At 38.0% G+C, this 24,499-nt stretch overlaps 1 protein-coding gene across 1 annotated transcript in view; it reads left to right on the top strand.

Moving 5' to 3' along the window:
* LOC124583376 (guanine nucleotide-binding protein-like 1) overlaps positions 1–17,339 on the top strand; it is a 62,586-nt gene extending 45,247 nt beyond the window's left edge. Inside the window, exons 10-12 of the mRNA XM_047131337.1 lie at positions 8,978–9,125; positions 9,578–9,718; positions 16,960–17,339. Coding sequence (XP_046987293.1) covers positions 8,978–9,125; positions 9,578–9,718; positions 16,960–17,216 — 546 coding nt within the window. The 3' untranslated portion in view covers positions 17,217–17,339. The remainder of the gene's footprint in view (positions 1–8,977; positions 9,126–9,577; positions 9,719–16,959) is intronic.
* Positions 17,340–24,499: the final 7,160 nt, after the last annotated feature.

Consider the following 24,499-nt stretch of genomic DNA (forward strand, 5'->3'; position numbering starts at 1 on the left):
TCCCATCCCTCTAGTAGAGGAATATGGATATATACTTTTAAAAGTTATGAATCTGGATGTATTTGTAACCAAGGAAGTATTAGGTTATGTGATTAATATACCCCTAATTGAAAATAAGTGGAAGTAACAGCTGGCACAGGACAGTTTACTTACATACAGCTGGAAAAAGAATATTTACTGTTAGATAGCTCTAAAAAGTTTTATGCTAAGGTATCCTATGAGCATTTAGAATGTAAGGAAATAGATAAGAATAGGAAAATATGTAAACACACGTTTGGCCTAATATCAATGTATGACCAAGAGGACTGTGAAGTTACTACAAGATACACAGATCCCAACTAATTGTGTTAAGAAAATGATTTCCTTTGAACAAAGTTTATGGACTCGGTTAAGTACCAATGAATGGTTGTATATAGTACCTAAGGAGGAAGACATGACGATTTTATGCAGTTCGCATCCGTCACAGGATGTAAAACTTCTTGGGAGAGGAATAATAAAATTCAAAAAGAATTGTGAAGGATATGGGACACACATCCATTCAGACAAAGTGATTCAAAGCAATTATACTAAGAAAGATATTATACCTAATGTAGATATTAATTTAGATTGTTGTGAGGAAGTGAAAACGAAAATTAATGAGATGGAAATAAGATTTGATTTACCTTTGAAGCACGTCACTTCCAATCTAGATGATTTAAGAGTAGCAGGTAAAAGACTGGACGAAATTAGTAAATTCATAGACAAGGAACAAATTGAATTAGAGAGAGAGAGAGAAAAGAGTCCAAACATATTCAATTACTATGTATATCAGTATAAGTTTAATTATCATAGTCATTGTATTTCTGTGTTGTGTGAAGTGTAATTGTTGTAAATATTTATACAAGAAGTTGTTTGATGAGAAGGGAGGAGGGAGCTGTTGTCACTCAATTTGTGTAAGGACAACTGTAGTTAATGCAACTGAAACATCTAGACTACCTGTAAGATCAGGAGACAGAGACGAAGAAATAGTAATCTATGAAAGGCATCCACGAGATGCAGATGACAGAGTATTTATAAAGAATAAGCGATAGAACATAGCAAGTAGTCATTTTCTTTCAGGGTAGTATAAGGACAATTTTTTGTAATACTGTGATGTAAAGTTGTTTCTCCTCCAGATAAAAAAAAATAATAATTGTAACAATTTGGTGTATTAACAGCACTTTGAGTAGTGCACATTAATGTACTTTTGGGAGGAGGTGTCATGTTCCCATAGGATTTAATTAACAAAATGACATAGCAATTCTTAGCAACGCATAATGTAAAGGTTCAGCCAGTATATCTTATGCGGATGCCGCACAGCGAAACCCGGAGTTCCGCAGACACGGAAGGGAAAGTGTCACACAGTACAAATAGCCTCAGCTAGTAAACACGTCGAGGATACGGACAGCCCGTCTCCCAGACCTTGGAGGGCGAGAAGGAGCTTTCTGCCCTGGGACTCTGTCGGACATATCGAAACCAATATAGGTCCACAGCGACGAAATGTCCAGGAAGACCGAAAAATAAGTTAGAGAAAGAGGATGCGAGGGCTGCGTCCGAGCAGGGCAGACCTTCAAAATGGGTATTTAAGGGCATCCACAAGCAGCAAGAAGCAGAGTCATCGCAGAAGTTGAAGAGGGCACAAGCAGACGAGGCCCGGCAGCATCGAGAAGGTAGCAGCCGCTACTGATGAGTCTATAGGAACTGCAACTACGAGAAGACGGTGATGCTCTGGTGGAAGCAACTACAACTGTCAGCTAAGTAGAAGTTTTGCATTGGAATAGTTTTGAACAGGGACAGTTTGTCTCTGCCTCAAGTAGCCTCTACAGTTAGTTTCAGCAATAGAAGGAACAAGCCACTGGCTGGTGCTTGTCTCCTGTGAGATAGGACAAGGGTCCATTATTTATACGAAGAGTGAATTCAAAGGTTGTAGTTCTCGTGAGTAGTCGTTTCCGACATAGAGTGAGAAGTGGAGATTCTGGCTGAATCTATAGAAGTGTACAGAGTAAGGGGAAGGGTCTGACACCTCACATGTCCTTTGTGATATTAGTTCAATAAATTGCGTTAAAGGAGAAATCTCACCTTCCTGTTTTGACAGTTCAGTGCTGCCAATTCCCCCCTCATACCCACTACCTATTGAAAGTATTGTCTAATGTATCTACACCTCCTACATGCCCTTAGACAGTCCAGGAGATTGTACTCCCTCTCACCTCCGTAATAAAGGCTAGTTAAAGGGAACCACAAACCCATAATTCTCGTCAACATACCGATTGCGCCACACAGGTTCGCCCAACTCTGTATTGGTATCCGGGACCTGTGCCGGGACGCGACAGTTGTATGTTGCAGTGAAGTTCTGTGTACCAGTCTGAGACTTGAACTTGGATTTCTTTCTCTCGATTACAATGCAATGCTAATTATGCCTTGTGTGCATGCGTGACAGGCAGACTCAAAGCATCAATTTGTCATGCCTCAACTCCTTTCTCTGGGTAGTGTAAAATAATCCATTCTTATTGAATGAAACATCAAGTTCACTGTTGCCTGTCTCTGTTTATTTATTACAACGTGTTTGAAGGTTTAAACTTCCATCATCAGATCAATTTATGTGTCTTAATACGGCAGGTATGTGTTGTGTTATTCCACACTGAAATATTGCCCCCCCCCCCCCCCCCCCACTCTCTCTCTCTCTCTCTCTCTCTACGCTAGACAGTATCACTGGTTAGTCCAAAGTCGTAACAGAACTCATACATTTCATATATTTAAACCGTCAAAACACATTGTGGTAATAAATAAACAGTGACTGGTAACAGTAAACTTTTTGTTTCATTCAATATCAATAAGTTGCAGTAAAGCACAACCAAAAATATTCGGATTTACATTTAAACCATTCTTATGATACTAAACTTATTTTTACAGTTCAACTAAGTATAATTTCCTATGAATGTGGTTGATGGGGAGAGAAATGTATGCCGGAAGTGGAAAGAATAACCTCTTAAGAAGATAATGAAGAAAAGAGAATGTTAAGAAACAGGAATTTATGAAACCATAACAGGCGTAGGCAAATGGAGATACTGAGAGGAAGACAAGTTAGTTGGATTTGCACGCCGGAGTATCTAGACAAGTTAGTTAGTTGAAGTGAGATGAATAACAGATTATCATATAATTGGATGGATAAAAAATCTACTAACGAAGCTGCGGCGGGAGGAAACACAAACAAACGTTACAAAAATGTGCAAGGTTTCGGAGCCGGTGGTTTCTTCTTCTGGCAGAAGGGTTGAAGCGGAAAAGAAAGAGGACTGGTAGGTTTTAGGAAATCAGGAGAGTTATGAAAAAGTCACATCCGACAAGTCTCCCCTAACCCAGGGTTCTCGTGACTTTTCTGTAACTCTCCCCATTTCCTAAATATGACCAGTCCTTTCCTTTCACCCCTCTTCTTTCCCCTCCAGCCCTTCTGCCAGAACAAAGAGCCACTGGCTCCAAAAGCTTGAACATTTCTATAACTTTTACGTGTGTTTTCTGCTGCCACTGCTTGGTGAATAGATTTTTTAACCATCCAATCATATTACATTTTCAGAAATTGGTTATTTTTAATTGATGGATTATAACATGAGCTGAAGAAGACAAAAGTGTATAATGTCCCAAAGCAAAAGTTAATCTCTCATATACAGTACATTGTGTAACATATGCTTTTGTTCGGGTTTCTCCTCACTCATTCAGATAAAGCAAAATTGTTGTTTGAATTTTTAATAAGTTATACCTTTCCTAAATGAATTCATGGACACAATGATTTTCTTCATTCAAGTTAAGGTTTGTAAGAACTGTACATATTTTCAGACCTGACAAAAAAGTCTGTCAACAGATTCATTAATTTTGTCACAATGTAGAGTAAATAATTTCCATCTTTGAGTTTCAGTGGTTTAAAGATAACACCATTAAGATATGCTCTTAAATAGTATGAGCCATAAGCACTGCCTCTGTTAAAATTTGGAGGTTATGTTTTGTACAAGGAAATCTCTTGTTCAGAATATTACTTTAAGTGACTGGTACGCTCCTGCAAGGTGTACTGCAAGACATTCTCTCTCTCTCTCTCTCTCTCTCTCTCTCTCTCTATATATATATATATATATATATATATATATATATATATATATATATATATATAATGGAAGGAAACATTCCACGTGGGAAAAATTATATATAAAAACAAAGATGAGGTGACTTACCGAACAAAAGCGCTGGCAGGTCGATAGATACACAAACAAACACAAACATACACACAAAATTCAAGCTTTCGCAACAAACTGTTGCCTCATCAGGAAAGAGGGAAGGAGAGGGGAAGACGGAAGGAAGTGGGTTTTAAGAGAGAGGGTAAGGAGTCATTCCAATCCCGGGAGCGGAAAGACTTACCTTAGGGGGAAAAAAGGACAGGTATACACTAGCACACACGCACGTATCCATCCACACATACAGACAAATGGCTTGTGTCTGTATGTGTGGATGGATATGTGCGTGTGTGCTAGTGTATACCTGTCCTTTTTTCCCCCTAAGGTAAGTCTTTCCGCTCCCGGGATTGGAATGACTCCTTACCCTCTCTCTTAAAACCCACTTCCTTCCGTCTTCCCCTCTCCTTCCCTCTTTCCTGATGAGGCAACAGTTTGTTGCGAAAGCTTGAATTTTGTGTGTATGTTTGTGTTTGTTTGTGTATCTATCGACCTGCCAGCGCTTTTGTTCGGTAAGTCACCTCATCTTTGTTTTTTTTAATATATATATATATATATATATATATATATATATATATATATATATATATAAAACAAAGATGGCAGGTCGATAGACACACAAACAAACACAAACATACACACAAAATTCAAGCTTTCGCAACAAACTGTTGCCTCATCAGGGAAGAGGGAAGGAGAGGGGAAGACGAAAGGAAGTGGGTTTTAAGGGAGAGGGTAAGGAGTCATTCCAATCCCGGGAGCGGAAAGACTTACCTTAGGGGGAAAAAAGGACAGGTATACATTCGCACACACGCACATATCCATCCACACATACAGACACAAGCAGACATCTTTGTTTTTATATATAATTATATATAATTTTTCCCACGTGGAATGTTTCCTTCCATTATATATATATATATATATATATATATATATATATATATATATAGTACTGAATCAGACTGACCTGCACTGTATGTATGAACAATGATCTCCTTCGACTGGGGGGGGGGGGGGGGGGGGGACACAATAAACAGTTTTGCAATAATTAACATCTGTTTGGTGTTTGATACAACATTGCACTAAATATACCTTATTTCACTCCTGATTCCTTCACTTTCCCACCAGCCAAAGCCAATTTGCATTCATTGATGTTGAGGACATATAGGTTTAGCAACTTGCACCAGAGTAAAAATGTTTACTTAAAATATACAGACCAAATCAGAGACATGTTTCACTAAAACTTAACTTCCAGAGTGCTGAGCTTCACTAATTGACTCTCAATTGAATAAATTGTTAGAAGTTGATAGTGGACTCATACTTTATTAAAATTTTATGAAGTTGATGATTTAATTCCTTAGTTGTATGTCAAGATTCTCTCTATTAACTAGTACTTACAGTCTTGGAATGGACCATCATCAGATTCGAGAGTTTGCCGTAATTAGCTGGGCTGCACAATTTCAGATACTGCACGTTCATAACCATTATATATGTGCCAGAATAATTATTGGTAGTTACATCACTTCTCTTGTATATTTATGTTGAATTTATGTAAAGCATGAAGACTAATGCTAGCCTATATAAAAACATACCACAGCAACCTTCAGTGCTTGGAGGAGGAGGCTGTTCACATGTCCATGCTATGTAGACAATTTACAGAGTGCTCGTGACTATTAACTTCATTCCGAGTGTTGCTCTTTAGTAGGCTAACTTCCTTCATATATTACAGAGGAAAATGTTACTGTTTATGGAATCAGGAAACGAGGGCCAGGGTACTTCATACCACCATAAAGAGAAGTTCTTAACACTTTCTGTACCAGCAGTTCACACAAGTCAGCAAGAACACATTGAAATGGCAAGTCTTTGTCTTTTATTGGTACCAAACTCATTACTAGAGGATTAAATGGCACATTGTATCATGTGGTGCAAAGAAATCCTCAAACAGTGTGGAAATGATACATCTCACTATGTGAATACTGTTGTTACGAGCAACAAAACAGCTTTATTTTCAAAATGAGTCAAGCAGTCATCAACCTGAAGATTTTTTTGAACACTGCAGTGCTTTAGTCCTGTTGGCTGCTGTCTTCCTCTGGCCTTTGAACCAACTTAGCCAGTTACAGGGACACTTACTATTTAACATGGATCCCAAACTACTGTGCAACTAACATTTTACACATCAGCAAACGCTGCAAGAGGTGAAAAAAGTGACAAGTGACAGATAAAAATCCTAGGATTGACCGGGTACCGAACCTGTGATCTTTGATATGCACTCTGCCACTTCACCACTATATCACCAAACAAGCAACAGAACTTGGCTTTATTTTTGTAATTTTTAAGCAAGTCAAAAAACTAATCTGAAAGCCCCGACTGTAAAGTTAAAATGACATTAATTTTCTTCACTATAAGATGTGTGTTAGTATGTACTGGCATTCAGATTTCAGCAGATATCCATTCAGAAAAAGTATATAGAATAAAGCCTTGCTCAAGATGCAGAGACACTTTAATATGTTTCAAGTCAAAACACTGATGAAGGATCTTTCATTACATTATTGTTCGAAGACATAGACAAAATTTGTAGTGATTTTTCAGCAGCAATAAGCTTCAGAGTTATTGAGCAGCCACTCTCATATGACATTACCTGTCTTGCACAACTGAAGTTGAAGAACTTATGCAGGCCTGAGGCAGTGAGCGTGCCTAGTTTTCAGAAGGCGTGTGGGGAAAATAAATTGTTTGAGGAGTAGTTTTTAAGGGCGAGGAGATGCGTTGAGTGCAGTGGTGAGTGAAATTGAAACATGCTGTTCTAGATTAGTTCAGAAAGACAATTGGTGAAGGAGGATGCTTTAAAGGATTCATTTTTCCACAGAGGTATTGTTTGTCCTGATATTACATGTATGTTTTGGGAGAATAGTGGTAGTTTCATAAAAAAACTGTGTACATTTGGAGTTACAAGTGATACAGGTTAAATACCATCAATTGTGACTGCAATAAAGCCTTTATTGTAAATTATCGTTAGTAGCCAGTATAACAATATATTAGGTTGGTGCATAAGTATGGAGGGTTTTTGTTTTGCATGTTCTAGGGTAGATTCAAATATCGGGTGTGTGCATACCGCATCAGCGGGTGGCCGTATATGCATCTCTGCTTGCTTGCCATCAATTGGCTTGTGAAAACTCCAACCATTCCTATCGTGTATTGCTACTGGTGACGAGAAATTGTATCTTTATGCTAGCATAAGGAAAAGAAAGGAATGGTTGAGACAAAACAAAGCAACAACTCCCTGTACAATGACCTGTGCACATCCACAAAAGATAGTTATGCATCTGGTGGGACAGCGACAGTGTGCTGTACTATAAATGGTTTCACCAAGATGTGACCATGACTACTGGCCTGTATTGTCAACAGCAGAAGCAGAAGCAATCCAAGAACAATGACAAGGAAGACCTTGTGAGTTGATGCTGCTCCATGATAAGGTGTGCCCACATTGTGCTAGAGTGACAAAAAACACTATACAGGAGTTGGGTTGGGAAATCTTCCTCCATTCACCTTATTCACCTGATCTTTCACCCTCAGATTTTCGCCTATTAAACAACCTTCAGGGGTTTCCTTTCTTGATGAAAATGCGCTCCGAACATGATTCGATGAGTTCTTCACCTCAAAACCATGTGATTTCTACTGTCACTGAATTGAAAAGTTATCCTACGTCAGCAGACTGTTATAAATAGGCAAGGAAAATTGATGACTTAAAAGTCTCTGTGATGTATATCTGTTGTGTTCATTAAACTCACAGAAAAATGTTACAAACTTATGCACCAACCCAATAGTTTTTCTTATAATTTTGGGCTAGGGATCGTGAACAGTTCTCATGCTTTACCTTGCATTTGTAAGCAGTATTAACTATTATCATTACTCACAGTTTTTGTTTGCTGCACCATTCTTTACATTCTTCTACACTTATATGGTAGATTCAAGTACAAAGCACACTCGCTAATACTAAATATATTCTTGCAATTCGTTTTTATGTGCGGAATGAATTTCTTTTGTTTCGTTTTGCTGTAGCAAGAGTGTCTGCTGTTGTGTGTGTGTGTGTGTGTGTGTGTGTGTGTGTGTGTGTGTGTGTTTAATTACTGAACTTTTTTCTGAACTTAGGGTGTATAACACAGGATAGCTTGTTTTCAGTAAACTGTAAAGACTGGTTCTATTCAGTAATTTGATATCCACAATTCTGCCTGATTTCTCCATTTTGCCATGATAATCAATTGCTTGAACTGTGGGTACCTTAATTACTTGTTTTCAAACTTGTCAAGAGTTAACTGCATTTGAAGATGCTTAACTTAGTAATGAGCTTGATGAAGTTCAATTTCTTTAATAACTTCTTTATGTTTACTTGAAAAAAGAGTCAGCATTGGTCGTATATTTTTTACTATTGCAAAATCGATTTTCTGTCACTGAGTGACCATCTTCAGTGCTATATTGTATAACTTAAATTGGGATGCACTGTTGTCACTAAGCTTACGGCAATCACATAGTCTATGTGATTGCCGTAAGCTTAGTGACAACAGTGCATCCCAATTTAAGTTATACAATATAGCACTGAAAATGGGCACTCAGTGACAGAAAATCGATTTTGCAATAGTAAAAAATATACGACCAATGCTGTCTCTTTTTTCAAGTATACCTGTTACCTGGTCGTAGTGCACAAGACAACATGGAGTCGCCAATCAATTCTTTATGTTTGTTCTTTTAAGGTGCTAATGGGGAGTTACCCAATTGCTCAGCTCCGAGAACCATATTCAGCAATTCAGTTTCTTGGGGAGAGAATGGATTTACCACATTTACTACAAATTAAGCATCCTGAGGGAGATGAGGAGTGGTCTGCAGTGGACATCTGTGATGGTAAGAATCTACTACGATATACCAGTGCTCCTGAAAACTATCCCTGGCACTCCTCCTATAAAAAAGAAAATCTTGAATGGCTGATAGATGAGATGGATCTATACAGCTTTTTAACAGCCATGAATTCCAATTTACATTCATAGTCCATGCTCTGTATTAATCTTTTGCAGCTACATTATTATTTATTGAGTGTCATGAAATGTCATATCTTTTGGCAATTTGCTGTGTTATTACAGAATAAAATAACTAAAATGACAAGACCCAAACATGAAACAGTGCTGTGTTTGCGTAATTTTTCTGTTTTTGTTATGTGAATGGCTGTAGTTAATTCATTCTACCAATGTAATTTGATGCAAATGAGAATTGTTTTCAGTAGTGTATTATTAAAGGTTTTAACAGATGTGACTGAATTACTCCTTGCTTACATTATGGTCTTATTTTTCATGTTTCAGGGTGGGCTCAGAAACGTGGTTTTTTCACAGCAAGGACATCACGCCTCGATTCATATCGAGCAGCAAATCATCTGTTACGTATGGCACTTGATGGAAAAATATGTCTTTGCATGCGGCCAGCAGGCTACAGCAACAATAAAGGTAAGGATTCTATAAATATTTGTAACAGTTGCATGATTTAGAGACATGTATTTTTAAATCAGTAGGTATTGGGGAGAAAAAAGGATCAGTTATAAACTAAATGGGCATATCATATCCTATACATTATAAAGGTAATTTCCCCATTGTCTGAATCCCACTGACAACTAAAGTTAGTTCAGTATAGCAAGAAAAAGAACTGGTTTGCCACTTAAGACAGTTCTTAGGAATATTCATTTGTAATCAGCAAAAATAATGATTCTAAACAATTTCACCTTTTATGAGTAAGGCACATAGTATTTTCCATATACAGTGAAACTTCAATTTTACATTCTCTGATTTTATGTTTTTTGCAATTCTACACCATAAATTCATGGCTCAAAAGACAGATGGTTTGCACCACGGTTGGTGGTGGAATGCAGGAAATCTTTTAGGCAATTGTGGAGAGAAGAGATGTGAGAGAGGGAATGCTGATGTAATCCTCGATCGGTATTGCCAACACAAGTTGCAACATTTAACTTCACTGCGGAACTATGATACAATTACTGCTAGGTTGCAGTGATAATGGTAAAACAAGACAGTTGATGCATAGTGTTCAGACTGAACCAATAAATGAGGAAGGGGTCCAACTACCACCTTTTTTTTGTGCCACTTATAACTAAGTCTCATCTTTTTACATGTATATCCGATGTACTACATTCTGCAACAATAGCAATTGTCAACATTGTAAATTCAAATGCTGAGTCTCAAAGAATATGCTTAATCATGATCGAGGAAACATCGCCCATTTCTGATTAGTGAAGTGTTATTGGCTGGCGACTTGTTAAGTCACCCAATAGCCAGCGAAGTCACTACACCACACTAACACAAGTAAAATGGGCTACTGAATACGTGTAGGGTGGGAGTTACCTGTTGTTGATGTGATTGCAGGTGGGGGTGAAAGCATTTTGTAAAGTGCTGAAAATGTACTTTTCATGCAGATGATGTGCTATGACAGAGATGTGATATGGAAACAGAACGAGGGTTTCGCAATAGTTCATTTTAAAGACTTTCATGTTCAAATCTGACATGATACAGTCGCAGCAACTATGTACACCACTCATGTATGTACTTTGCACCACACACTGTAGATCACAAAGATTGGCAGCAGTGATAGATAGCATGAAGCGAAACTGTAGCACATGAGCATTCTTTAAAATTTACATTTCACACAGTGTAGAGAATTAACTGAGTCCACTTCTAATAAGCTTGTGACATGAATTGGGGAAGTGAACTCATTTTTGCATGTCTCTGTTGCTCTCAAAAAGCCTAAAATAACATTTTAACTGTGGTGAGCATATGAAGTGCAGCTCATATTAAACAATAATAGCAATGGTGACAAACAGTGTCATGAAACTGATGTCCGCATTTATGCTTATGGTTTAACACCACTTGGCTGTTGTGATGTTTTTGGTTTAATTCATCATGCAGTGTTGCTCATACATTTCATTCACTGTTACAAATGGTACAAGACATTTTCTATTGGATTAAGATTGGGTGATTTAATGGGCTAGTCAAGATGAGATATGGTGGCTAAGTGTTTGTCAAATCAGGATTGTATGTGTGCAGCCCTTTGAACATGGCTATTGACTTACTGGAAGACAGTAGGGTACACAGCATACTCATCATGAAGATACAGAAGAAAGGGCTACACTTGGGCACCTACAGTGTTGAAATAAGCATCCTGGCTCATGTTCACAGTAACCTCAATGAGTGGGCCTATACCTGGGTCAGAATAACAAAGTAATCTACAGCAGGAAAGGAGCGGATGTTATCATTTTGCCATTACACCAAAGCGCCATATGGCTCCAGTACAGCAGCAGCCGCGCAGTTCTATTTAAAGTATTTATGCTTCCCGTGTTATCGTGTAGTACTGAGTTCACGTTGTAGCATCTTAATAGTCTTAGCACTTTTCGAAGAAATTTCACATGATGTCGCAGATCACAATTGTTATATGCAGTTGTGACTGCAGATCAATATGACAGCTGTGCACAGAAGGTGTGACCAAACTTGTACTCTGATTGGTTATTGCTATGGTAGTGTCTTGTAAGTAATGAGCCATCTTATCACTTTTTTAAATTCTGATCCAGGTAGGCCTATAAGATATGATATGTAAATGTCCCCAAAATGCCACACGACAACCTCCAGCTTGAACTACACCCTCCACACACCACAGAATAAATAACTCATTGGGTTATTCATGCCGCCGAAACTTGTGTAGTTTGAAAAGAGGCAAAATCTCAACTTGTGAGACTACACAACTCCAGTCAGTTACTTTCCAGTTTGTGCATCGTCCACCCAGTGAAGACATACAGCTGTATTTGCCACAGTGAGCAGTGGCCTTATGCCAATTAACTGACTGCATATGACCACTACATGCAGTTCCTCTGTAATGTTCCTTTGAAAACTTGTTGAGGTGAACCTGCATTCACTGACAGCAGCAATTCATGTTGCATTTGAAAATGATAGTAAGTGATGAGGCATAACAGCTAGGGTCTTTTTATGACTACTGTTACTGTGTTACATGTCTGTGAGTGATATATCTTTCCTTGTTGAGCAGTCTGCATTGATACATCAACAAATGGAGCAGCTTCAGTCAATATGTTGTCATTAGGATGTCAAACACAGTAGCTTCTTTTTGCCATCCTGTCACATCTCCATGTCAACCCGTCTTATTGTGCTGATTCCATATAACTGACTGTCACATACAAACTACTTCACTGTCATGAATTACTTTTGAAGTGGAGGGTTGCATTAACTACTTGTATCAGTTTTACACCATTTACAGCAGACATTCCAAAGCCATTGATTTTTATGAAATATTGTGGAATTTGTTGCTTTAACTGGTAGTTATTGAATGCTAAAACATGCATTTGGCCTCCTTTTTCCTCGAAACCAAGGTTCATGCATAATCTTAAAGTGACATTTTATTTCCCGGGTAACAAACTACGATGCAATGTTGAAAAACAGTGCCAAAATCGGGAAAATGCCAAAATTAGCAAAAATAACAGAAACATTGACAAAAAACTTTGAATTTGGCAAAGAAGTAACACCATATTTGACAAAAAATATAATCAAATCTTGTAAGAAACTAACACTGTATTCTGCAAAAAAGTACTGAATTTGGCAAAAAATAGCACTGCATTTGGCAGAAGAATTGCACCAGATTTGCCATAAAACTGCAGCAAAGTTGGCGAACAATAATAACAAATTTGGTAAAAAAAAACACATGGAAATTGGAAAAAATAACATTACAATTGGAATGAAATAATATTGAAATTGACCAAAAAGATATTAAAAGTGTAAAAAATGAATTAGGCAACAAAATAGCACTGAATTTGGGCATAAAATAAAACAATTCTTTCCTCTCCCTAGAAATAACCAATAACATCTGTTAAGAAAGTGTTACAAAATGGTACTTTACTTTAGTACAGTTTAATGTATGGCCCTTGATGTCCTGTCACTAATTCAGTGAAATTTAGGTAACTTTGCAGTGTCTGATATTGTCACTCCATCTGAAAGTAATATTGCAGACATTCTTCATCATCTTATTACTCTGTAAATATTGACTGCTAAGTCGGGATGTACAGCAGCCTTGCGGGAACTATATGGAGCTGGCTGCAGGTACAATGTTACCACGATTGGCGGCACTCTCTTTTTTGTCTGTCCACACTTTTGGCGGACATGTGTGACACAGAGAAAAACGTGATGCAGAAGCAGAAAGATGTCCAGGTATGTGAGTGTCATCTGGAGGCTGCTGCATGGAACTGAGAGGTACCAAATGAAAGGTTGCTGTTGCACCTGTGTGGTGGTGGCCTCTCGGTGTATTTGTTGTGTACCTCTTGCTTGCTACACAACACATTCATTGGTTTCCATAAGTCAACAGTGTCATCATCCTCTGAATTTCCTCAGATGGACTGTTTGCCAAACATTATGTCCTCACTTTTAACAACACAGTGATTTTCTTGAAATAATTAAGTAACAGTGTTGGATCTTCATCTACACATTTTACATCTACATCTACATACATACTCCGCAATCCACCAAATGGTGTGTGGCAGAGGGTACCTCATACCACAACTAGCATCTTCTCTCCCTGTTCCAATCCCAAACAGAACGACGGAAAAATGACTGCCTATATGCCTCTGTACGAACCCTAATCTCTCTTATCTTATCTTTGTGGTCTTTCCGCGAAATGTAAGTTGGCGGCAGTAAAAATGTACTGCAGTCAGCCTGAAATGCTGGTTCTCTAAATTTCCTCAGTAGCGATTCACGAAAAGAACGCCTCCTTTCCTCTGGAGACTCCCACCCGAGTTCCTGAAGCATTTCTGTAACACTCGCATGATGATCAAACCTACCAGTAACAAATCTAGCAGCCTGCCTCTGAATTGCTTCTATGTCCTCCCTCAATCCGACCTGATAGGGATCCCAAACGCTCGAGCAGTACTCAAGAATAGGTCGTATTAGTGTTTTATAAGTGGTCTCCTTTACAGATGAACCACATCTTCCTAAAATTCTATCAATGAACTGAAGACGACTATCCGCCTTTCCCACAACTGCCATTACATGCTTGTCCCACTTTATATCGCTCTGCAATGTTACGCCCAAATATTTAATCAACGTGACTGTGTCAAGTGCTACACTACAAATGGAGTATTCAAACATTACATGACTGTGACTGTGTCAAGCGCTACACTACTAATGGAGTATTCAAACATTACACGATTCTTTTTCCTATTCATCTGCATTAATTTACATTTATCTATATTTAGAGTTAGCTGCCATTCTTTACACCAATCATAAATCTTGTCCAAGTCATCTTGTATCTTCCTGTTGTTGTTGTTGTTGTTGTTGTTGTTGTTGTCTTCAGTCTAGAGACTGGTTTGATGCAGCTCTTCATGCTACTCTATCCTATGCAAGCTTCTTCATCTCCCAGTACCTACTGCAACCTACATCTTTCTGAATCTGTTTATTGTATTCATCTCTTGGTCTCCCTCTACGATTTTTACCCTCCATGCTGCCTTCCAATACTAAATTGGTGATCCCTTGATGCTGCAGAATATGTCCTACCAACCAATTCCTTCTTCTAGTCAAGTTGTGCCACAAATTTCTCTTCTCCCCAATTCTATTCAATACCTCCTCATTAGTTATGTGATCTACCCATCTAATCTTCAGCATTCTTCTGTAGCACCACATTTCGAAAGCTTCTATTCTCTTCTTGTCCAAACTATTTATCGTCCATGTTTCACTTCCATACATGGCTACACTTCATACAAATACTTTCATAAACGACTTCCTGACACTTAAATCTATACACAATGTTAACAAATTCCTCTTCTTCAGAAACGCTTTCCTTGCCATTGCCAGTCTGCATTTTATTTCCTCTCTACTTCGACCATCATCAGTTATTTTGCTTCCCAAATAGCAAAACTCATTTACTACATGAAGTGTCTCATTTCCTAATCTAATTCCCTCAGTATCACCCGACTTAGTTCGATTACATTCCATTATACTCGTTTTGCTTTTGTTGATGTTCATCTTATATCCTCCTTTCAAGACACTGTCCATTCCGTTCAACTGCTCTTCCACGTCCTTTGCTGTCTCTGACAGAACTACGTCATCGGGGAACCTCAAAGTTTTTATTTCTTCTCCATGGATTTTAATACCTACTCTGACTTTTTCTTTTGTTTCCTTTAATGCTTGCTCAATATACATATTGAATAACATTGGGGATAGGCTACAACCCTCTCTCACTCCAACCACTGCTTCCCTTTCATGCCCCTCGACTCTTATTTCTGCCATCCGGTTTGTGTACAAATTGTAAATAGCCTTTCGCTCCCTGTGTTTTACTCCTGCCACCTTCAGAATTTGAAAGAGAGTATTCCAGTCAACATTGTCAAAAGCTTCTCTAAGTCTACAAATGCTAGAAATGTAGGTTTGCCTTTCCTTAATCTATCTTCTTAGATAAGTCGTAGGGTCAGTATTGCCTCACATGTTCCAATATTTCTACGGAATCCAAACTGATTTTCCCCGAGGTCGGCTTCTACCAGTTTTTCCATTCGTCTGTAAAGAATTCATGTTAGTATATTGGAGCCGTGACTTATTAAACTGATAGTTCGGTAACTTTCACATCTGTCAACACCTGCTTTCTTTGGGATTGGAATTATTATATTCTTCTTGAAGTCTGAGGATATTTTGCCTGTCTCATACATCTTGCTCATTAGATGGTAGAGTTTTGTCAGGCCTGGCTCTCCCAAGGCTGTCAGTAGTTCTGATGGAATGTTGTCTACTCCTGGGGTCTTTCAGTGCTCTGTCAAACTCCTCACGCAGTATCATATCTCCCATTTCATCTTCACCTCCATCCTATTCCATTTCCATCATATTGTCCTCAAGAACATCACTCTTGTATAGACCCTCTATATACTCCTTCCACCTTTCTGCTTTCCCTTCTTTGCTTAGAACTGGATTTCCATCTGAGCTCTAGATATTCATACAAGTGGTTCTCTTTTCTCCAAAGGTCTCTTTAAGTTTCCTGTAGGCAATATCTATCTTACCCTTACTGATATGTGCCTCTACATCCTTACATTTGTCCTCTAGCCATCCCTGCTTAACCATTTTGCACTCCCTGTTGATCTCCTTTTTGAGATGTTTGTATTCCTTTTTGCCTGCTTCATTTACTGCATTCTTATGCAGATATTAAGGAAACAATAGCTTCTCAGGATATTAATACTGAAGAATTTTCCTAGAAGCTCATGCATGTGTAACACATCATAAATTTTCTTGCACTCACATACCCTGTTGGGTGATGTGCTAAAACTGGGAGAAAAGTAGATGCTAGACAACAAAGGTGATCACACCCAATGAAGAAAAAGAAAAAAAGCCACACAAGTCATGTTGACCCAACATGTGTGTTAATGGGTGATCTTCATCCTCTCATATCTGCAGAACTGTGTCAGTCTTCTTTTCTGTTGTCTAATATTTCTGAAGTTCTCAACTGTAGACCCTAGCAGATAATATCTGGTAATTCCCTTGTTTTGTTTCAGTTGCTGTTAGCCTGGCCTTAGTTTTCTACAATTGGTTGATAGTATTTTAACTTATTTTTATGCATGTTAAGCCGCTATTCCTCTGTAACATTGTGTTCTGTTCTATTTCTGATAGTAAGTAACATCATTTCTAAAGTAACGAATAACTTTTCTTTCTTTTAGAATTATGGGAAAACCATGAGTATGTTGAAACTGTGCACTGGGTTCAGGCAAAAGGACAAGAGAAGAACACAGAGCTGAAGGATGGAACTGAGTCATCTGATGAAGAAAGTGATACATCTGAGAAGCAGATTAGTCATGAAAATACAGGAGAAAAAAGTGAGGGTGATTCAGAGGAGGAAGATGATGATGAAGAAGAAGAGTCTGTTGGTGCAGTTGGATATAGCAACAAATTTATGGGCCTCGACACAAGTGATTAATAAAACTTGAATACTGTACTTATTGTTATAAGTGAGAGCTGTGAAGTTCATCATAATATAAATTTAAGATTATGAATATCCATATGTTAAAAATGTACAATTAAATGTTGATTGTTCTTCTAAGAGTTGCCGTCATTCAGCATTATATTACGTACAACAACACCCACAAGGGAACGGTCCAATCTGACATGTCGAAACCTGCCCCAGAATATTTTTATGTAGGAAGAATACACCAAAAGTAACACAAGGCCAAGATTTTAGCTGCTACTACACATTGCAAATATTTCTTAAAAATGTTGAAAATTGCCAAATTTTTTAGCTCACCAAGTATCTGGAGAAATATATGCCCCTGCCGTGGATGTAGCAGACTGCACATGTGCAACACAGCAGGCACATATCCTTAAGCAGGTATTACACAACGATCTGCCACAAAGGGTGCTGGTCTAGCGCTACAGCCGTCTAATGGTAGAATGGGCGAAACTACGAAAATTACCAGACACGTTAACCAGGTGCTTTCTGCTTGTTATTTGCTTATTGTTCGATGGCTAGTAGTTATTTTCAGCTTTTGTGTTGGGGATTTTCCGTGTTTTTTTCAATAATTACGTTTTCATAAATGCAGATTTTTTTATGCCAGGAGACTAATACTAGCTGTTTGTGAAAGCATTTTTTTTCTTTTAATTACTTTGCATTATAGAAATGAAATTGTGGAAAGACGTGTTAAGTGTCTTAATTCAGGCATACAGCGAGGAAAGGTGTCCATACGACCCATTGTATCATAATATGGTACGTTGGCAATCGTTCAATTGTTTCTTTCTGAGTAATATGCGTTTAATGTTACATGGTGATTTTTCACCCACCAGGGTAGGGTAGCCAAGAGCACTAACGCGCTGCTTCCTGGACTCTGGTAGGTGCGCCAGCCCTGGATCGAATCTGCCCAGCAGATTAACGACGATGGCCGGTGTGCCTGCCAGCCTGGATGTGGTTTTTTAGGAGGTTTTCCACATCCCCCTAGGTGAATACCAGGCTGGTCCCCATGTTCCACCTCAGTTACATGCGTTGCAGACATTTGATACACGTTCACACTATTTTACAATTTACACTAGATACAGACAATTGGGGTACACTGATTCCGCCCTGGGGAAAGGAGGGGGGGGGTTTACGGGGTAGTGGCAGGAAGGGCATCCGGCCACGCCTAAAAACTAACCTTGCCAACTCCATTGTAACCATGCCGACCCTGTGATCGCTGTGGAACTAAGGCGTAAGCGATAGATAGTTACATGGCGATTTTAGGTTTGTATCGTAATGCCTTAGCTTACAAATGTTCATGTTTGATTTGATTGCATCTCTTGCTTTATTTCAGCATGCCAGAAAAGAGAAACTGGCAGTGATAGTGAGAAAGTCCGTGCAGTTTCGCCCAGTGCGACAGATGATGACTGAAAAACTCTCAGTAGCACATTGCATTCCATTTTCCAAACTTGGAAAAATAACACAAGTGCACCTTTAAGTACTGGTCCTTCAAAGTTTTGCAAATTGCAGTGCATACACCCACAACTACTTTTGAAATGGTGGGCTGTGCTATTCTGTGGCTAAAAGCCACATTCTTAAATGATTTCCCACTCACCTGGAAACATAATGTTACAACCAGCCTGCAACATAACAGGGCATGTACTGGTATTTTATCAGTGATCTAGGCTGGTATGATCATAAAACATATGATTTAATTCTTACTTTCAAGAAGGTGAGAGCTTCCCTCATGACACTGTCACTCTTGCTAATTCCACCTTCTATTATAGACAGCAGCTTCTAGAAACAGGCCATGTCCACCCTCATGAAGTTCCGAAATTCTTGCGGATCTTAGGGCCTTGGTTCTTTATGATCCCCTGCCTTTGTTCCTTCTTTTCAGCCAGGTTCGAACTCAACAACGTCTGGCTTTTCGTTTTTGTTGTTGTTGTCCTGCCCTAATCCAAAGATTTACTGTCACTGCCAGGGCAATATCTCCAAAAACAAGTAGGTCGTCCATGTGTAAAATGTAAATTTCGATATATGATATACGTGTACCTGTGTAACCAAGTGTCGTAATATAAAACTAACTGTTGAGTCTGTAATTCAGAACAGTAATAACCTACATAATAGATTACAATTACTTAATAAATAATCATGATAAACAATTTCTTTTAAATAGGAACCTTTAGCTTACATAAATAATTTGAACGAATGACATTCCAATATATCATATGGTTCCCCCTTGTGTTTCGCACGGTAGAACGAATGACTTTACAAGAGATCAGCTGCTTCTATTTGAATTTCGCGCGTTATTACCTTCTACTGTGCATGAGTGCCGGGTATATCCCACGTGGATGGTGTAATAAGTCTATGTGAACCAGCCTGTAGTTACAGATATGCATGTTTGAGGTGCTGGTGCATAGGTGTACAGTTTACACACATGATGTAATAGGGGCTCTAGTTGATTGCACATTGGTAAACAGATAACATGGCATGATCCAGCCATAACTTGTAAAGCGAATTTCAGTTTCCATTGGTAGTTCCTCTGACACAATTGTTCACAGTTACTATTTGCTTCAATTTGCAACTTATTTAATATCCATAATAATTAGCAGTGGTTGCTAACAGCATCAGTCTTTGTGCAAGTTGCAGAGTTTTGCAGAATGTGGAATCCAACCCTGCAAAGATGAAATATGAAGAATGGTGTAGAATTGAAATCACTGGCCTCATCTGAAGAAGTTTATCATTTTGAGCGAAAAAAAGACAAGAGTTACCTGCAGTTGCTGAATGCTATGACATATTCATATTCAACAATGCCAGTGATTACTGTTTCTGCTGCTTTGTCTCTGTCTTCAGAAACATCAGGGCAAAAAGACAGTTTACTTGCAAAAATCTTGGAGCTGACATAGCAAAATTTGAAAAAATTGGAGAAAATAATTTCTAATACTATATCCGAAAAGTCTTCGTATCAGTTGCAGAAATTAATTCATTGTTTTTGTTGGATTCTTGGCCTGGACATAATGACACCTCTGTTTAGGATGACAACAAAACGACTTAATATAATAATATAATTTCCGATAGCTCTTTGTCATTCCAGGTTTATTAGTGGAAGAGTTGTTAAACTTGAGACAGTTCTCACTGTCAATTTCCATCACCACACTTTACGAATTTGATCAAATATGCCTGCTATGCAGCAAGTCAGGTACAGATTTAGAAATGGCTGCTTATTATCAAAATTTCACTGACATTGATAAATGGTTTAAAGCTAATTCACTGTCATTAAACTTTGAAAAGACTCACTAGAGGCAGCTCTGAATCTGTAAGAGATTTCATTCCAACATTTGCATAACGTATGAAGACAAGCAGATTGAAGAGATTGACAGTGTTAAATTTCTGCCATTACAACTCAATAATAAATTCAGTTGGGGGGGGGGGGGCTTAAACGAGTCTGTATTTGCAGTGAAATGACGTCAGGTGTAGGAGATATAAATATAAAAAAACTTCCATACTTTGCTTACTTTCATTATATTATGTCAAACGGTATCATATTCTGGGGTAACTCGTCAAACCGAGCAAAATATTTTAATGTGCAAATTCAAGAACATCATACAGAAACCTGTTCAAGGAACTTTGTGTTCTAACCACTGCTTCTCAGTGTATTTATTCCATCATGAAATGTGTTGTAAGTATATATCTCCATCTCCAACCAATAGCTCAATACATAGTATCAATACTAGGAATAAGAACAATCTACACAAAGACCTAAAATCACTTACATTGGTCCAGAAAGGTATCCAGTATTCAGGAATGCACGTTTTCAATAAATTGCCAGCAACCATAAAAAAACTTTGTTTCAGGTAAAGCACAGTCTAAACAGAGTTTGAAGACTTTCTGATAGGCAACGACTGTCACTATATGCCAGGTGCGTACATAAGTGATAACATATATTTCCTTAAATGCTGTGAAGAAGTACGTTTAGTGGGAAGTATATCCCCCATAGCCTGCTGATAGACCAGCTTAAGTAAAAATGTGTTAGATTTCAGTTTTGATAACACAGCGGTTGAGATTAGGTGTTTTGTGTGTGATAAACTTATAAAAATTGCATAACAATGTTTCATTCTGACATTGTTAATTCTGTAAATAATAGCAGGTCCAGTTTATTGTAATGTTTTCACCTATTTTGACAATCTCCTGACAAATGATCAGGGTAGTTAGTATTATATTCAGATGTTTTATGTTATAGTTTCTGACTTGTTCCACACCTGCAAGAGTCATCTCATTTTTGGGTCTACGGAACGAATCGAATATCATCTAATCTCATCTAACTTACTCCATTCCAGTTCTGTATAAATTAAAACTAGTAATTATTATTAACCAGTTCTGTATAAATAAAACTATTAATTATTATATTATTAAGTGCCTGACAACATAAATTTTTTGTCAGGTGTGCCTGGTGTAAGGAAAATGTTTGTTTTCATCATCCAATAGATGCTTTGCATTTTTGTGATGATTACAGGGAATACACAAGGAATGGTGCTAAAGGAATTATTATGAAATAGTTGTGAAATCTTGATTGACAGAAGTCATTTGTAATGAAATGTCATACACTGGTGTAAGAAATACATCTGCAACAGTTTATTTGCTAATATCAAGGGAATAGGTGTGAAAAAACTAACAGTCGGAGACACGATCAGTATGGTTTCAATTTGCATATGTGCACTATGGACTTCACGCTATGTGGCGCTACGTTCTCATGTCACTGCTGCATCTGCTTATTTGCCGATCTCATGCTAGGCAGGAAGGGCTGAACAAACCGCCTTTAGAAACAGTTCTTCATGTAGCAAAAAGAGTAGCTTTAACTTTTTTGAATATGTGCAGTGCCCTTAGCAGCTAAAATTATGACAGTGCATTTATTTTGGTGTATTCTTTCTGTAAAAATTTCATAGTGGGTTTCAACACATTGGGTAGGACCATTCCCTTGTCATTCAGGTAGAACCTTTAGCAGGGTTTATGTGTAATATTAAAAGGAACTATAGCTACTGCCCCAGAAATGATGAATATTTTTAATGAATAATGGTAGAAATACATTATGGTTAATAAAATGAAACTGCTGAGGATGGAGAGTTAGCTGCATTAGAGGTTAGGAGGAAAGTATAAGGTTGTGGCCAGGGGGATGTTGAATAAAAGCAAAACAAGCACAAAGGAAGCTATTTGTGACAATTATCTAGTTTAAGAGCAAATAATTACTGAGTTAGAGAGAGTAGGGTGAATAAATGGTAGACTGACCAGTGAAGTAATTTTCTGGATTCCAACAGATAAGAAATTCTAAGACGACTGCCTAAAAGAAGGTAGTTAAATGACACTAAAAGTATGCAAGAGCAATGTAGATGTGTGTAGCTAAAAACTGTAACAGATGGAGAAGTCTAGAACTTTATCCACATCGGCTGAAGAAGACGAAAAAAAAGAATAATCCCCAATGTTACAACCTTGTGCAAAATCATGTATTGGGCAAAAGCTATGTTTTGTTACTTGTAGACCAAATTGATCACTAGACAACAAAAACAAAATTAGTTTCAATTTTTGAAATGTTACCAAAGAAAGGACATACACTGAATATGAATATGTGTTTACTCCATGTCTAATGACCTCGTCATTGGCAGATTGTTGAACTACGTGACTGAAGCTTAATTATAGTCTTTTGTCTCATGACAAATTTTGATTTTCTTACTTTTGAAAACTGCCACCAGAGAGCTTTGTGATTCTTGAATATTTGATTTAGTTCATAAAATAACAAGAATTTTCACATCATTAATGGAATTAATGGTGAACATTTTTTATACTTTGTAATCATTTGCATACATTTTCTCAACAGAAATAGTTCTTCTGCTTAATTTGGGCTCTACTTCTTAATAAATAGTAAATATTAGTTACATCTGTCTACCTGTACTTAAGTCCTGTAGTGGTTATTTCTTGTGGTCTGGCGATATCAAGATTGCATTTTTTTCTCAGAAAATTGTAAATGCTAAGTAATGGAATGTTTGAAACTCACCTTAATTGTAAGGTACCATCAACCTAATTCCAAAGCATACAACCCTACTTAAGGCAAGTACATACAGGACATAGAGAGAGAGAGAGAGAGAGAGAGAGAGAGAGAGAGAGAGAGAGAATGGCTGGCCAATATTTCCCTTCATGTGGCACAATGATAGGCATGCGGACAGAAATGCTTAAAATTGGATACAACACTTTTAGCTCTTAAAACTAGATGTTCATTCATCACGGAGGAAAGATTGATTCATTGCTACATCTACATCCAAACGCTGAAAAACATTGAAGTGTTTGGTAGAGGGTACTTATCTTTCAACTGCATATTAAAATTTCTTCATGTTATATTCACAAATGGTGGGCAGGAAGAATGATAGCTTAAATGCCTTTGCATGCACTGAAAATAGTCTAGTCTTGTCATCATAGTCCCTATGGGAGTGATACTTAGGGGGCCAGCATATTGTAATAAATTCTTCACTTAATACTGTCTGCCACTTTAGGATTTTCAGCATTTTTTTGAGCCTCTTCTGTGGGTCAGACAAACCTGTGACCATTCAATCTGTCCTTTGTATACAGTGTTTTAAAAAAGAAGGAAAAATATCTACTTAACAGGAGCTCTAAAATGCAAACCTTAAGAGCTATAAGCACTTGTTCATCTTCGTTACTGTGAAATACATCTTTTCTACTGCAATCCCTTTGCTGTTATGAACAACCTGCAGACTGTAGTAAATGAGTGAAAACATATTATACTGTTACTGCGAAACAGCAGAGCTTCTAACAGAAACTGTTTGCTATTACAAATGCTCTGCACTTGTGAGCCTTCGCTACAATAGTGCTCAGTGTGGTGTCATCATAGTAAGCCATACTTCTCTCCAACATCTCAGGGAATCACACACTCTCTGAATAACTCCAGGTTCATCACAGGTGCATGGCCAGGATTGATGATGTGTTCTCGTAGTGCCTGCACATCATTAGTGGGGCTTGCATATACAAAAGATTTCAAGTATACCCACAACCAAAAACCCCCAGAAGGTTTAAGAACAAGGAAATGAGCAGGACAACATATTTGACATCCCCAATCTATCTGTTCCCCAGTAAATGTCTCTGTGAAGTGTTCTCAGACATTTTGGAGAAAGCGAGCTAGTGCTCCAACATATGTGAACCCTGTTTTCAGCCATTGTTGGAATGGGAACTCCTCTAGTAGGACAGACAAGTAGTTTGATGTGAACTGGTGTTCC

This window comes from Schistocerca americana, chromosome 1 (assembly GCF_021461395.2).
Source record: "Schistocerca americana isolate TAMUIC-IGC-003095 chromosome 1, iqSchAmer2.1, whole genome shotgun sequence".
Lineage (NCBI taxonomy): Eukaryota > Metazoa > Arthropoda > Insecta > Orthoptera > Acrididae > Schistocerca > Schistocerca americana.